This window comes from Bradysia coprophila, assembly GCF_014529535.1.
Source record: "Bradysia coprophila strain Holo2 chromosome X unlocalized genomic scaffold, BU_Bcop_v1 contig_26, whole genome shotgun sequence".
NCBI classification, from domain to species: domain Eukaryota; kingdom Metazoa; phylum Arthropoda; class Insecta; order Diptera; family Sciaridae; genus Bradysia; species Bradysia coprophila.
The window spans coordinates 1,873,757-1,888,771 of record NW_023503313.1 but is presented as its reverse complement, the minus strand read 5'-3'; the positions used below and the strand labels follow the sequence as shown (position 1 = coordinate 1,888,771).

Below are 15,015 nucleotides of genomic sequence, written 5' to 3'. Positions count from 1 at the left end.
TACATCAAATGTTAATTATATTAACCAAACAAACGTTTAAGAGCAAATAGCATCAATGTTTCAAATAATTTGACAAAATAAATTCGACAATTGTATGGCAAATAATTAATTCTTTAATTAGTGAAGAAAAAATTACTAATTAACGCATTAATTAAGGAGAAATATAGAGAAAACAAAAAAAACCTAACATGTGACAAAAAAAAACTGGTGCCGTTTCAAGCAGAGCTTTTTGCACAGCGAAAATTCGATGCATGCGTCAAATGTTATAAACGATGTGACATTTGTAACGGTTATAACATCCGATTTGTAACATTTCTATAGAAGACCAAGCGTCTGACCTAAAAAAAAATTATTTGCAGTTGAACATACAAAATGGGACGACGAAAAGCCATTAACGTCGACAAATATCAACGATTGGTCGAAGCGAAAGACAGAAAACGTAAAATGAAAGAAATCGCAGAGGATATCGTGCCTGAGTCATTAAAGCCTTACCTGTGTGCCGTTTCAACAAAGACGGTCGTCTACGTCGCGATTTGTCAGGAGCCCTGTGGACAAAATGTAAACAATATGAACATGGACCCATCAATCGACGATTTGGACCCGGAATTTCTAATTTCTAATGATTTGTCAGGCACAGTGGAAGACCAGCCGCGAAACTGCCTAATCGTCTAAGGTGTTTAATGTTTTCAGAAGGTGCCAGGGGTAAATAGGAAAAGGTTGTTTTGAAATTAATACTGAAATGTAAAGTTTTTTCTCTCAGACTAGTTATTACATTTTAGTATACGTTTTGTTAATGTGTCACTGAATTATTTTTTCATGAACAAACTTCACTGCTGTGACATTTCATGCGGGAATGAATCAATGTGAAGTTGTTACACAAAAAAATGAAGTGTTATGATGAAAGAGAAGAATATATTTTGACAAGTACCCCAAGGCAAGTTAAAATAAACTGGTCTTCTGTCCTCCCGCCCTCAATGTACCGCGTTGAAAGGGAAGCAAATACTTTGACAAGTACCCCAAGGCCAAGGTAAATATACATACTGAAGGTAACGCAGACCCTCAGGGAATAGCAAGAAATACGGATCCAAAGTTGCGGGTGAATATAAGATTTGTTATGTTGCATCCGTGACATTTGGCATGATCATGTTGTTGGAACTGCGTTGTTTAGTATTGAGTGTTGGCATGTGCTGCAACATAACAAAGTGAATTTGACTTGTGTCCAACATTATAAAGATTATATTCACCCGAAACTTTGGATCCGTGTGGTATTGTGGATTTGCGTTACCTTCAGTATGTATATTTACCTTGCCCCAAGGCAAGTCTTCGGGTTTCTCGCTCTGATCATAACAGTCTATACAGTGTTAAAAGAGCGTAAAAACAGGGGAAAAACCAGTTAATTTAACTGAGCTCGATGGGTGATATGTCAAAATTTCGACTCTCTTTTAACACTGTATATAACAAAAATGTGACGCCTCTACCTACATGCCAACCGACAAGGCGAATTGTTGTGAAGCAGCAATCTTTTGAAATGTGTTAATCAGTCTATCGCTGTACATATGTTCCTAGGCTTTTTATGGAGGAAGTTATGAAGCTACGCAAAATTCCGCTGAGCTATGCCGTGATTTTCATATTTTTTAGTACATACAATTCCAGGTGAAATTACGAAATGCAGTTGAAGGCCCCCGTAAAATAATGGCGGTCTGGGGAACATTATATTCAACACAATTTTCCGCAATTACACGGAATTACCACATTTAAATCATGTAATGATTCACCTGTCAACATGTAATGAACGATTTCCGTGGGGGACACAACATACATGTAATGACAATTTTCCGGATGGGATAACGAATAAAGTATAATTGTGCTAAAAGGGTTTTATTTTTACAGTGCTAGTGCGTCTGAAAACATTTTCATTGTTTGCTAGAACAGTAGTCTACAGAGGAGGCCATCAGGCAACGTTGTCAAATTTTCTATTGACAGCAGTAATCTTCTGACAGAGATCAGCAAGTTCAAAACTTTACGTCACATTGTCTTTTGACTTTAGCGAAAATTACTTCGAAATAAACTAGGCAGTTACAAAATTATAATGATAGCTTCTTGCGGGACTCGTCAAAATTCACAACAAAAGGAAATGTAGAGAAAAGTACTCATTTTGACTTTAGTCACAACCCAATTTTAATGAACACTTTTCATCATCATCACAGTCTAAAAACGTTTGGCAACACTACAACTTTAGAACAGAGTTCGGTGCGAACTCTGCCAGTGACACATTACACTAATTTTGACAACGAAAGCATTTAAAAAACAAACAAACAACTTCGCAGTATTATTTAAATATAAAGAAAATTATTCGTTATCAGCCATCTGCAAATAATTATGGAATACACACCAAGAGAAAAAAGGCACAAAACACAGAATACACCGAAATATGCCGATAGAAAGTACAGCAACTCATCTGGAGAATACCAAGCAAATGAGACTGGATAGTGATTCTAGTAGCATCGATTTGACCAACACACCGATCGAAACGTTCTCACCGAATATTGATGATGGCGATTCGACCAGAGAAACTGTACAAATCGCTTCCAATTCTCCCACCGACGTGACGGCTCCTGAACCTGATGGTGTTCATATAGCCAATGCGAGTAAGATTGAAGAGCCAGAGTTACAAAATTCGAGCATAACATCATCTATCGATTCGTCATTTGAAATACCGGACAGTCTTTCGAATACAGCGACAGATGACACTTTGCTCGAAGCCGTACAAAGGGCAATCGCCAAAACAAAGAGAAAAGCGATCGTGGAGCAGAACAAAATCCAAAATGCTGTAGACTTGGAAAAGCTGAAAATCCAAAATGCTGCTGACTATGAGAAGCAGAAGATCCAAAATGCTGCATACCACGAAAAAGACGTCATCGACTACAAAGCCAACAATAAAACGGACCGCATTTGGAATCAATATAAGATAATGTGCCGGACACGAGGTATCGCTCTAGAAGATCTTCCACGTTGACATTTCACATATTGCAGAGAATTTGACATTTTACTTGACTCAGTTGAATAATTGTGCGACTCAGTAAATTAAATAAAATAAATTTGTGAATTCTGTCTTCTAATGAAATCAAAGTGACGACGTTAAAATCGTATTGAAGACTTTTCATCTCTCTGACCTGACAAGACAAGTTCTGAATTTAATCCGATATAATCGGAACTCTACTGTCAAGTTCTGAACATATTTATTTATAGATCGTATTTTTATGGTTGGGATAGAGTATAGTATATATATTTTCATTGAGAAAAGGAGCTGAGACCTGCCAACCCCTATGTGCCAACCTAATACATAAATGTTGTAACACCTTGACTTCAACTGCTGAAATCAAAGTATATAAACACTGAAGGTAACGTAAATCCGCAAGAACATACGGATCCAAAGTTTCGGGTGAATATAGTTTTGATAATGTTGGACACAAGTCAAATTCACTTTGTTAGGTTGCAACACATGCCAAAATTCAATGCTAAACAATGCAGTTCCAACAATATTATCACGCCAAACGTCACGGATGCAAGATAACAAATCTTATATTCACCCGAAACTTTGGATCCGTATTTCTTGCTATTCCCTGAGGGTTTGCGTTACCTTCAGTATGTTACCTTGGCTGAAATGGCATGAAGATTTTTGAAATTATTGTTTTGTTAAGTTGGTTTTTCTTGTACAAAATGTTTTGTACCATGAATGAAGCGTATTACAAAATGATTGGATTGTAACAAAAAGTAGAATTTTACCCACTTTTTTAATTTTTTTTTTTTTAGAAATAAAATGTATTTCTTGCTTCATTCTTATACCCAAAAAAAGACTGTAAAATCAAGCAATTTTTCTGTGTCTGCGTATATCCAAAAAATGAACCAAATTTGTAGCGCTCCAAGTGTCATCGTTATATATGAATCATGACTACCAACCCTAAAAATCGCATAAACGAATAAACGTCAATTAGATTGGGAAAAATAGTTCCCGATTTTACGTTTCGGTGAATTTAAATTAAATAATTTTGCAGTAAATCATTATCTGGTGAGTATAATCAAGTGTCCGATTCATCGGTTGCTTGGAATTCGTTGAGTTTGTTTTTTATTTTCTAAATAAAATTATGTGGAAAGAGTGTTCACAATTCGTTTTCGACAATAAACAAAATGTTTCCCCGTTCAACAGAATTGCATGATCCGCCATATCAAATCGACACATTAGTCTGGGCGACGCCTTTTTTGTTATTTCTGATTGTTAAATGTAAAAACAGTGTCAGTATATCAGCGGAGTGTCTTTACCAGTTGTTTTCTTTATTTACAGTAAACAATGTGTAATTAATTGCTGCAACAAAAATCAAACATGGCTCGCTCTCTCAATCCAAGCCAGCAAAAGATCGCTGAAAAGTTAATCATCTTAAATGATCGCGGAAGTGGCATTTTAACGCGCATCTACAACATCAAAAAGGCGTGCGGTGACACCAAATCAAAGCCGGGATTCCTGTCCGACAAATCACTCGAATCGTCCATCAAATTCATCGTCAAACGGTTTCCCAATGTTGACATCAAAGGATTAGCAGCAATAACAAACATTAAATCGGAAATCATCAAATCACTGTCGCTGTACTACTACACGTTCGTCGATTTACTCGATTTTAAGGACAATGTTTGCGAAATATTAACCACAATGGATGCGTGCCAGATACATCTGGACATAACGATGAATTTTGAACTGACTAAGAATTACCTGGAATTGGTGACGACATACGTATCGTTGATGATATTATTGTCGCGCGTCGAGGACCGCAAAGCCGTACTCGGTCTATTCAATGCGGCCTACGAAATGCAAAACAATCAAAGCGATCAAAGTTTTCCCCGATTAGGCCAAATGATTATCGACTACGATGCACCGCTGAAGAAACTATCCGAAGAATTTATACCGCATAATCGTCTGTTGACGAGCGCATTGCTGTCATTGCATCATATCTATCCGGTGAGAAATCTGTCAGCAGAAAAGTGGCGAGAATTGCAAATTCTTACGTTGGTCGGCAATCCGGCAATGTTACTGAAAGCATCGAAAACGGACACAATGTCCTGCGAATATGTGTCACTCGAGGCAATGGATCGCTGGGTCATTTTCGGGTTCATGTTAATGCACCAGCTGCTGGGCCAGAGTAACGATGCAACGTCGATGTGGTTGTCAGCATTGGAATCTGGCTGGGTGATTGCCCTGTTCCGTGACGAAGTTATTCACATACATCAGTACATACAGAATACATTCGACGGAATGAAAGGGTACAGCAAACGCATATCGGAAGTGAAAGATTGCTACAATCATGCGATTCAGAAGGCAAGTTTCTTACATCGTGAACGAAGAAAGTTTTTGCGAACGGCTCTGAAGGAATTGGCTCTGATTTTGACTGATCAACCGGGGCTACTGGGTCCGAAGGCATTGCTGATTTTCATTGGTCTATGTTTCGCAAGAGACGAGATTTTATGGCTGTTGAGGTAGGTCACTTGTCCTTAGTTTGTGTACGACAACTTCTTACTTTCCTTCTGTAGACACAACGACAATCCACCCATCGTGAAAAGTAAAGGAAAGACAACGGAAGATTTGGTCGATCGCCAATTACCGGAACTTCTATTTCACATGGAAGAGCTGCGAGCCTTGGTTCGAAAATACAGTCAAGTGATGCAACGCTACTACGTTCAATACCTATCCGGCTACGATGCTATCGATCTGAACATTCGCATGCAAAATCTCCAGGTTTGTCCGGAAGAGGAGAGCATCATACTGTCTTCGTTGTATAACACCGTAGCTAACTTGTCGGTGAAACAAGTGGAAGAAAATGACGTGTTCGATTTCCGTGCATTTCGTATGGATTGGTTCCGATTGCAAACGTTCATGAGTGTGGCAAAAACAGCAATTCGCATCACCGAGCACAGAGACCTGGCCCGGCTGCTCGATTCAATGGTATTCCACACAAAAGTGGTTGACAATTTGGATGAAATTCTGGTAGAAACGTCGGATCTGTCGATATTCTGTTTCTACAGCAAAATGTTCGAAGATCAATTTCACATGTGTCTAGAGTTTCCGGCACAGAATCGATACATAATCGCTTTCCCATTGATATGCAGCCATTTCCAGAATTGTACGCACGAAATGTGCCCGGAAGAACGGCATCACATCCGCGAACGGTCTCTGTCGGTCGTGAACATGTTTTTGGATGAGATGGCAAAAGAGGCTAAGAATATTATCACCACAATCTGCGACGAACAGTGTCAAATGGCCGATGCATTGCTGCCGAAGCATTGTGCGAAAATACTGTCGGTAGCGGCCAATCGGAAGAAGAAGGACAAAAATAAGAAAAACATGGAAGACATACGAAAGCCTGGCGACGAAAGCTATCGCAAGACTCGCGAAGATTTAACAACAATGGACAAACTACACATGGCTTTGACCGAACTCTGCTTCGCAATCAATTACTGTCCCACCGTCAACGTATGGGAATATGCATTCGCTCCACGAGAATATCTTTGCCAGCACTTGGAAAATCGATTTTCTCGTGCCTTAGTCGGCATGGTCATGTACAATTCGGATACGATGGAAATTGCTAAGCCATCGGAGCTGCTGGCCTCGGTTCGTGCATACATGAATGTCTTGCAAACGGTCGAAAATTACGTTCATATTGACATCACGCGAGTGTTCAATAATTGTTTGCTGCAGCAGACGCAAGTGACTGACAGCCATGGTGAAAAATCTATCGCTTCCCTGTACAACACTTGGTATTCGGACGTACTGTTACGTAGGGTTAGCGGTGGTCACATTGTGTTTTCCATGAATCAGAGAGCATTCGTCAGCATAACACCTGAGGGTTGCATTCCATTCAATCCGGAAGAATTTTCGGATGTCAACGAATTGAGATCACTGGCCGAATTAGTGGGACCGTATGGAATAAAATTGTTAAACGAAACGCTCATGTGGCACATCGCGAATCAAGTGCAAGAACTGAAGCGCATGGTCATACTCAACAAGGAAGTTTTGATTACTCTGCGTACGAGTTTCGATAAGCCGGAGGTCATGAAGGAACAATTCAAACGATTGCAACAAGTGGACAATGTTCTGCAGCGCATGACTATTATTGGAGTGATTCTGAGCTTCCGTCATCTGGCTCAAGAGGCTTTGGTCGACGTGCTCGACCAACGAATTCCCTTCTTACTAAGCTCGGTGAAAGATTTCCAAGCGACACCCAGCACCGACTCAATGAAAGTGATGTGTGAAATGGCATCGGCAGCCGGTTTAAATTGTCGTGTCGATCCAACACTAGCCAATGCTTTGCGAACACAAAAGCCCGAAATCGATGAGGGCGAACACTTGATAGCATGCCTGCTGATGGTTTTCGTGGCCGTTTCCATTCCCAAATTGGCACGCAACGAGAATCTGTTCTATCGGGCGTCGCTCGAAGCTCATTCGAACAATACGCATTGCATAGCATTGGCGGTGAACAATATTTTTGGTGCAATGTTTACGATATGCGGACAGGGGGACATTGAAGATAGGATGAAGGAATTCTTGGCTCTGGCCAGTTCGTCACTGCTGCGATTGGGTCAGGAATCTGACCGTGAAGCAATCAAAAATCGAGAATCAATTTATCTGCTGTTGGATCAAATCGTACAAGAATCGTCATTCTTGACAATGGACCTGCTCGAATCTTGTTTCCCGTATGTGTTGATAAGGAACGCCTATCATGCGGTTTATAAGCAAGAACAGGCTCTGTTCAATTAAAAACAAAAGAGACGAAACAAAATCATTAACCGCGAACGCATACGATTCATTAACTACAATTTAGATATTTAGATATTTGCTAGTGTTTAAGGTTTGTGAATTAATCAGCACAAATGAACTAGATATACTAAAATGAAACTAAAAACAAAACAATAACAAAAAAAATTAAAAAAAAAAACGTATTCCAACCTCATAATGTTCTGTACTCGGTAAAATGTGTATCATTACGAGGTGTAGCGCATTTTGTTAGCATTACGCAATAAATTTTATATTTAAAAAATGCAAGAAATTTATAATGAAAAATATTTAAAATTAAATTAAATTTATTAGAAGCTACTACACGCAACACACATCGATTCGTTTTTATTTTCATTTACGCAATTACCGGGGAGCTTTTTATGTCATTCGATGATGAAAGCTTTAGTTGAAATGTATCAAGGTCACATTGGCCACTTTCATTTGTGAACTCTAGAATGATCATAACTAGGGTTGTGATTAGTGTGTACTTCAGCCGTCACACATTGTAGAAATTACAGACGGATGTTATATAGAAGCCATTTGAGTGACATATCAGACAAGTTAAAAATAAGTAAAATCTTACTTGTCTAGCACGACAGAGATATCTTTCAAAAAAATATATATTTCATTCGTCACTTGAGGACTAATAGGATCTTCTATTACACCAAACATGGATTTTCTATCATATGCACGGAGCGCATGAAAATGTCCATACCTGATTATGTCGTGCACATGAAAATTTTTATTGATATTAGTAGAGGGCATTTTTAATCAGGGAATCACATAATGTTAAAATCGAGTAAACGGCAAAATTTTGAGATAAAATCGTGAAATGTTTCCTATGCGCAGAATGAGCACCAGCTGAATATCACCAGCTCGATCTGCTAACACACACTTATTGTATGATAAACAATCAAAACACATTCTTCACAATGTGTTTACTTCATTCATACGTGTTATGTGCGCGCATAGATGACGTTAACGTAGAAACGCACTGTGTGTAGGCTGTCTTTGAATTGTTTACATAGCAAAGTGTTTTTGTTTGTACACCAGCTGGTGATATTCAGCTGGTGCTTATTCTGCACATAGGAAACTTTTAGCAATTGTAGACACATTTTTCTTTGTTACCTGGGTCAATTTTTTTTGCTCTAAATTTGTACTTGTTGAGTTAGCCTAGAGTCTCACCTTTCCAACGTTACCAAACATGCTGTGACTTTCTTACGGACTTAAGGACTAGCTTTGGTTTGAAGTCGTATGTGACTTAGTATGGACTCAAAATGCTGTCGGTCTTATCTGTGTACTGCAAAGCCAAAATGCAGACTGATTTAAAATTCATATCAATTTTTCGACCACAATTGAAAACTTTAGATGCCTCTGTTCAACGCACTTCAAGCAAAAGTGGTACTCTAAATAGGGTACTGAAACTTGACAGTGCTCCAAGCTCCATACAAAATTTTACACTGTAAAAAGAGTGGGGATAAAATTTCATACAAAATAGTACTCTATTTGGCAGCTGTCATTAATAGCACTTTTGCTTGAAGTGCGTTGCTCTGTTGCATAAATCATTGTATGAATCTCGGGGCTAAGTACTGTAATAAGCTCACGATGTGTACTTTGTACTGGATGTCATAAATAACCGGACAATTCCATGTAAATTGTGACAAAATGTAACGAAATTGACGCGATTTCTCAAAAATTAGGAAAAACTTTGACTTCGTGTTAAAAACCTTTAGTTATTGTTGTAACTGAATTTTAAATTTTAAATCTGAAGCTAAACTGTTTTTTCTGGAGTGAGAAATCGCGTCAATTACGTTACATGTCAAATGGAATGGAATGGTTCCATCTGGAAATTCTAAGGAACGCTAAGCCGAAAATTGTAAACTTTTGACTGTAAGCAACGCACTTCAAGCATGAGTGATCATAGTGGTCAGAAAGTACTCAATTTTACATGAAAATGTTTTTCCATTGTTTTACGTTGACTGTCCTTTCAAGTACTCTATTTAGAGTACCACTCATGCAAGTGCGTTGCTGTAAGACAATAAAAACTTCCCTTGTTCTCTATTCAATACATAGACACAGTCAAAGGTTCCGTCAATCACATAATAACGCAGGTTGATAAGATAAAGTGTAAAGGTAGGCTGTATTTAATTGGTAAGATGGTAAGATGAAGTGTAATAAAAACACAAATTTTCTTGTAAAATTTCAATGTAATGATTGTAATTACAAAAACTCCTTGAACCGAACAACTCTTCAACGCTTCCAACTCCAGCTCATACTAAATTTAACAGCATAGGTTTCACCATTCGATTTGTATGGAACCGATAAGGAGATGTCATGGTCGTCGTGATTATTCGTTGTGGATGCCGCCAGTTGGACATCTAACGTCGATTTAACCATAGCACCTATGGCATTCCTAATGTCTGTTGGTGTCACGTCTTCATTAGTTTTGAGAACAGTGACTGCAGAAAGCAGTCTCCATTTAATGGTCTCAACAGCCAATTCAACTTCCTTTCGTTGGAGTGGCTCTTCATTACGAACTTTCATATCACAATATTCCGAGGAATAAGGGTGGCTATAGTCTATGACAAAATCGACAGGAACTTCAAAAGAAAATTGATTTTTCAGACACACCGGCTGTGGCTCAAAAAATTTATTTATGATAACTTGGTTCGGGAAACCGTTCGGGAATTTTGTGTAATGGTTCATAAGTAAAGAAAGTCTTGTTTTTGTTACGCCGGCATATTCTTTCAATGTTTGAATTACCGTTTCGTCTTGGCCTCCCATCAAATTGTTGAAAGGGTTAGCTGGCTCGATAATGAAGAATCCACTAGATAAGATGTTTTCGGTTCCCACAATCCTAGGAATCAACTGATGTGAATTTTGAATCTTCAATTTGGATTCTGGAATACGAATCCACTTCTTTGTTTCAGGAATCTGCTCAAAGGCCTATTTGGTTGAATCAATTTTCTCTACCATATCAAGCACTCTTCTTAGAGTACGAACGACAGATAGGGATCCCGAGTTAAAAGTACTTTCCTCTAGTCCTGCAGCCGCAATTCCCAGCAGTTCCATAATTATGCCTTTTCCATTTAAATATTTTTCTCCGAAACTGAGAGACTTGAACCAATACTTAACAATGCGAATAATGATGTGGACGAAGCTACTGTCATGGGAAGTCATAAACTCAATTTGTCTCTTCACCAAACTGCTACTGTATGAGTAAAAAATGTCTGGTTTTTGTTCTAGTATGGTGTAAACTTGCTCTGGGGACTTGTTCGTTGCAGGGAGAATTTTGATTTTCTCTTTATTGAGCCGCTCCTAATTTTCAATTTACGTTCATTCAGCAAAAGAATATCTTCAAATTGTTCCAGTACGTCGTCATAAGGTGGATTATCAACATTGTTGACTACAATGACTAGATCGAGGTCGGGATTGATAGTGTCTGTCTTTTTTCCGAAACTTCCACCAAAATACGGTTCAGCCACGGAATAATTTTTCAAGTATTTCTGAAGCATCGGGAAAACCTTCACAAAAATTAGAGAAAAAAATATTTTCTTTAACCTCAACCGAAAACTTAAGATTAAAATTTTCGATTATGTTTATTGATCAGAGTTATATTTTTGAACATTACATTTTGTGCTAGCCGTTTTCCATCAGTTCGAAACTGTTCGGAAGGCTTTAAGAGCGTACAAGGGTTTAGCTGTGGACATAAACCAAATACTATGGCGCCACCTCTTTTAATTCAAGTACTTATGTAATTATGTTCCTAAATATGCCCTATTTTTCGCGCAATTTTGGTTCTTGTCCGAAGCTAAACCCTTGTACCCTCTTAAGCCCTTTTGTCCAAAGTGGTAAAAAAGTTTCTCAAGTTCATTATTCACCGCGTAAGATCCCATTTTGTTAATTGATTAACAGCTGTTAATGACATGAACAATTATGTCATTTTTCGAAATTCCTTATGTCATAATGTCTATCCAACACACTCCAAGAACATTCAGTTTTTTATGTTGGTATATGCCACGCGTTACGGACGTTCCATACAAAAAGAGGCCAAGTGAAAATTCGAAAATTTCTTCATACCTTTTTGCAAGCATAGGTCTGAAAATCGTAATTTTTGGCATGCGTAATTTGCAAATGTTAATTTTGGGAAAACATTTATTTAGGAGTTTCTAGATTCTAGAAAAATATGTGAAAATCTAGGAAAATTCAAGAAAATATGTTCCCAAAAATAGTCGCTAGTAACATGCGAATAGCTTTCTAAGCTGCTCCTAACTTAATTAATGTTCGAAAGACCAAGCAAAAGGGGGGAAGATTTCGGTAAGGAATTATGAAATTTTGAAATTTGTCTCTTCTAGTTTTCTACTCATGATACTTTCTATAAGAATAGATTCAATTTCAATTGCATTATGCCTTCGCCACATAGGTTATAACCAGTTGTAAGTCATCTTAATACTTTTATAAGTTATTCTGTTCAAGGGGTAGAACATATGGTTTTTCCGTATTTTTTATGTTTAACTTGTAAACCTGGAGCGATAGGCATGTTCTATACAAACTTTTCATGTATTAGGTTTTATTAATACCAAAATCGTTGAAAATTGGTTCACAGAGATTAAATGAAAAATGTGCGTGTTTAGCTATGACTTCGTAGTGGCGCGGCGTGTCGTAGAAACATTCACCCCAAATTTAATCTCCGACCGTTTCTCAAATCAGTTCGCATATCTTACTGCATTATAATAGTCCTTCTTTGCTGTTTCATTTATTGTTGTCTTGTTATACATTAGGCAGCCATTCACAACTGATGTTACGAATTTTATAGGGAAGAGATCAGACGAAAGGGAACACTTCATACATTTTCAAGGCCACTTCCAAAAAGTTTTGAGTATGTGGTCTACGACCACTGAATCAGTGGCACTGATAGTAAAAGCTAATTGACTTAAAGAAATATGTGTAGCAATGCAAAAGGATAGAGTACCTTAAGTACTATACTAAAAGTAGAAAATGCAAGAAATTAACATGGCAAAGAACAAGACCAATGACAATTACGGATATATCAACCTAGTTTCCAGGTAGGGCATTAGCACGATTGGTTACAGACTCGACACACAAACAAAATTGTTATGTAGAACACAACCGGATACAAAAAATGGATAATCACATTCATCCCAATCAACAAACGCGCCAACTTGCGATTATTGATCAATTTAAAATAAAAAGAAAAAGAAGAAAATGTGTTAAGCATCATTACCATCAGCAACAAGACCGCACGATCGATTATTGTAATAATTAAATGTAACGTATGATAACGATATTAAGCGATGATATGTGCCGATGGCATTATCGTTCACAATTGAAATGGTTCTATCAAGCAATATAAGTGAACACCGAACAACACATAAGTTAATTGACAAGAAGCATACCTTTATAATATACTTTGAGTGTTTTGTTCTGTTTGTACAGATGAAAGTAATTTGATAAAAACACAACCGACGATGCCAATTAATTGGTTTTATCAAAGGAAATTATTATTAATCAGATCATATAGCACGAAATCCTACGTTGCGGGAAAACATGAAATGTATTGTATAACAAATGTTCGTTTTTTTTTCTGTGGGTAAATAACACTAAACAAATATTTTCGGTGGGTTATATTCACTGATAATATTGTTTTCATTGTAATGGAGAAAGGGTCAGAGAAAGAAACAAGTGAAATTCGAAGTTAAAAATGTCTTGAGACAAAACCGACATAAATTGGGAAAATTGACTGTGTTGTGTGTAACATAGTATAGAAATCAATCAGATTGATTAGTTTTCTGAGCGAAAAAAGAAATTGTTCCACACCATACCTCGAAGATAATTTTTTGCATAATTTTAACTAGAAACAACAGACACAATCATGTCGAACTCATCCCAAACACATTTTGCTACATTAGTCGCGAATCGTACAGAACACACAATTAACACACAGAAAGCCAACTGAACATCCATAGTCGACTGTACATTTCCGATTTCATTCCTGTGTCTCGGCATAGCACCCTCCTGGCCCTCAAACTTCACAGCATTAACATATAAAAGACTTGAAGGCTGAAGGGAAATGATAGTAACGGTGAGTGTTTCTTTTGTAAAGGTAGACGAATTGTTTTCGTTTGATGAGCTAAAACACACAACAATTTATTCAATTCCCCAACTCAGACACCATTTAATAGTTATTTTCGTATCTGTTGTGGACGGTAGATTTTAGGCAATTTCGCGGGTTGTAGCCAGAACGAAATGAGGTCGACAAGCGAAAGTGCCTAAAATCTACCGTCCACAAGAGATGTGAACAAATTCTACCAATTATTGAACTTTAATATTTGCTTTCGCCCAGGCTCCAATTCTACCAGTTATTCAACTTGAGTAATTCTCTCGAGCTAGAGAACGTTTTTTTTACAAGCTCGAAAAATTTGCGAGTTCGCCAGCTTTTTTAGATGTTAAAATATTTAGGAGAAATACATTCAAAATTATTTGTCATAAATATCTTAAATGTTTGTGACAAATATTTATATATTCGAACCAAATTTTCACAATTAAATTTGGATTGAATAATTGTATTTTTTTTTCGTGTTTGAAGTAATAGACATGGTAGAGCTGTTGATACGCTTGACTTGTATGGAAGGTATATCATAAATTGCTATGTATGATAGTCAAAGCATTGAGATATATACTCCCTGAATGAACATTCCACTATAACCAATAAATCAGTCGATTACACTCCGATATTGCTTGTATCAAACAGTTTTCCATAATTTAATCAACGTTTTATCAATATCACTCACCAGTTGAAGTTTTTATTGAAGTTATGCGTCGAAATGTTGATTTACGAAAACTGTCAGTCATAATTTATCAAACATTTTTGGGAAAAAAAAAGATTCAAGTATATCCAAAATTAACAGTCCGGCATAGCAGTGTGTTGTATACATCAAACATTTTCAAGCCATCTGTTAATCAAGTTGATCAATATATGTGAGCATCTGATCGATAATCTGATTGAAAAATATTTTTGATTTGTAAATAGAAGGAAACGATATATAAATGGAAATGTGTTAGCTTGAGTTAGGTTAGTTTTCTTTTTCTATTGCGGGAAAGACCTCTACAGCGAAATAACATGACGCAATTGGATCTATTTTTTCCGTATTGATAGACAGGTCTCAAAATTG

The 15,015-nt window shown here is 37.3% G+C and overlaps 1 protein-coding gene and 1 long non-coding RNA gene across 2 annotated transcripts; one reads left to right on the top strand and one right to left on the bottom strand.

Annotated features, from left to right (window-relative positions):
• The first annotated feature begins 3,969 nt into the window (after window positions 1-3,969).
• LOC119069179 (membrane-associated protein Hem) lies at window positions 3,970-8,154 on the top strand. The gene is made up of 3 exons (XM_037173108.1): window positions 3,970-4,069; window positions 4,343-5,526; window positions 5,581-8,154. The coding sequence occupies exons 2-3, from the start codon at window positions 4,382-4,384 to the stop codon at window positions 7,802-7,804; spliced, it is 3,369 nt and encodes a 1,122-aa protein (XP_037029003.1). The 5' UTR covers window positions 3,970-4,069; window positions 4,343-4,381; the 3' UTR covers window positions 7,805-8,154.
• A 1,855-nt stretch (window positions 8,155-10,009) lies between these two features.
• On the bottom strand, window positions 10,010-11,505 carry LOC119069298. The gene is made up of 2 exons (XR_005086297.1): window positions 11,454-11,505; window positions 10,010-11,346 (listed from the first exon to the last, which is right to left on the bottom strand). It is a non-coding gene; the product is annotated as an uncharacterized LOC119069298 (long non-coding RNA).
• Between the last annotated feature and the right edge of the window lie 3,510 nt (window positions 11,506-15,015).

What these genes read in the sequence shown, in the direction of transcription:
- LOC119069179 (XM_037173108.1), top strand. Translation starts at nt 4,382, where the DNA reads ATGGCTCGCTCTCTCAATCCAAGCCAGCAAAAGATCGCTGAAAAGTTA. An exon ending in GAGATTTTATGGCTGTTGAG is followed by an intron (nt 5,527 to 5,580) that starts GTAGGTCACTTG and finishes TTCCTTCTGTAG; the next exon opens with ACACAACGACAATCCACCCA.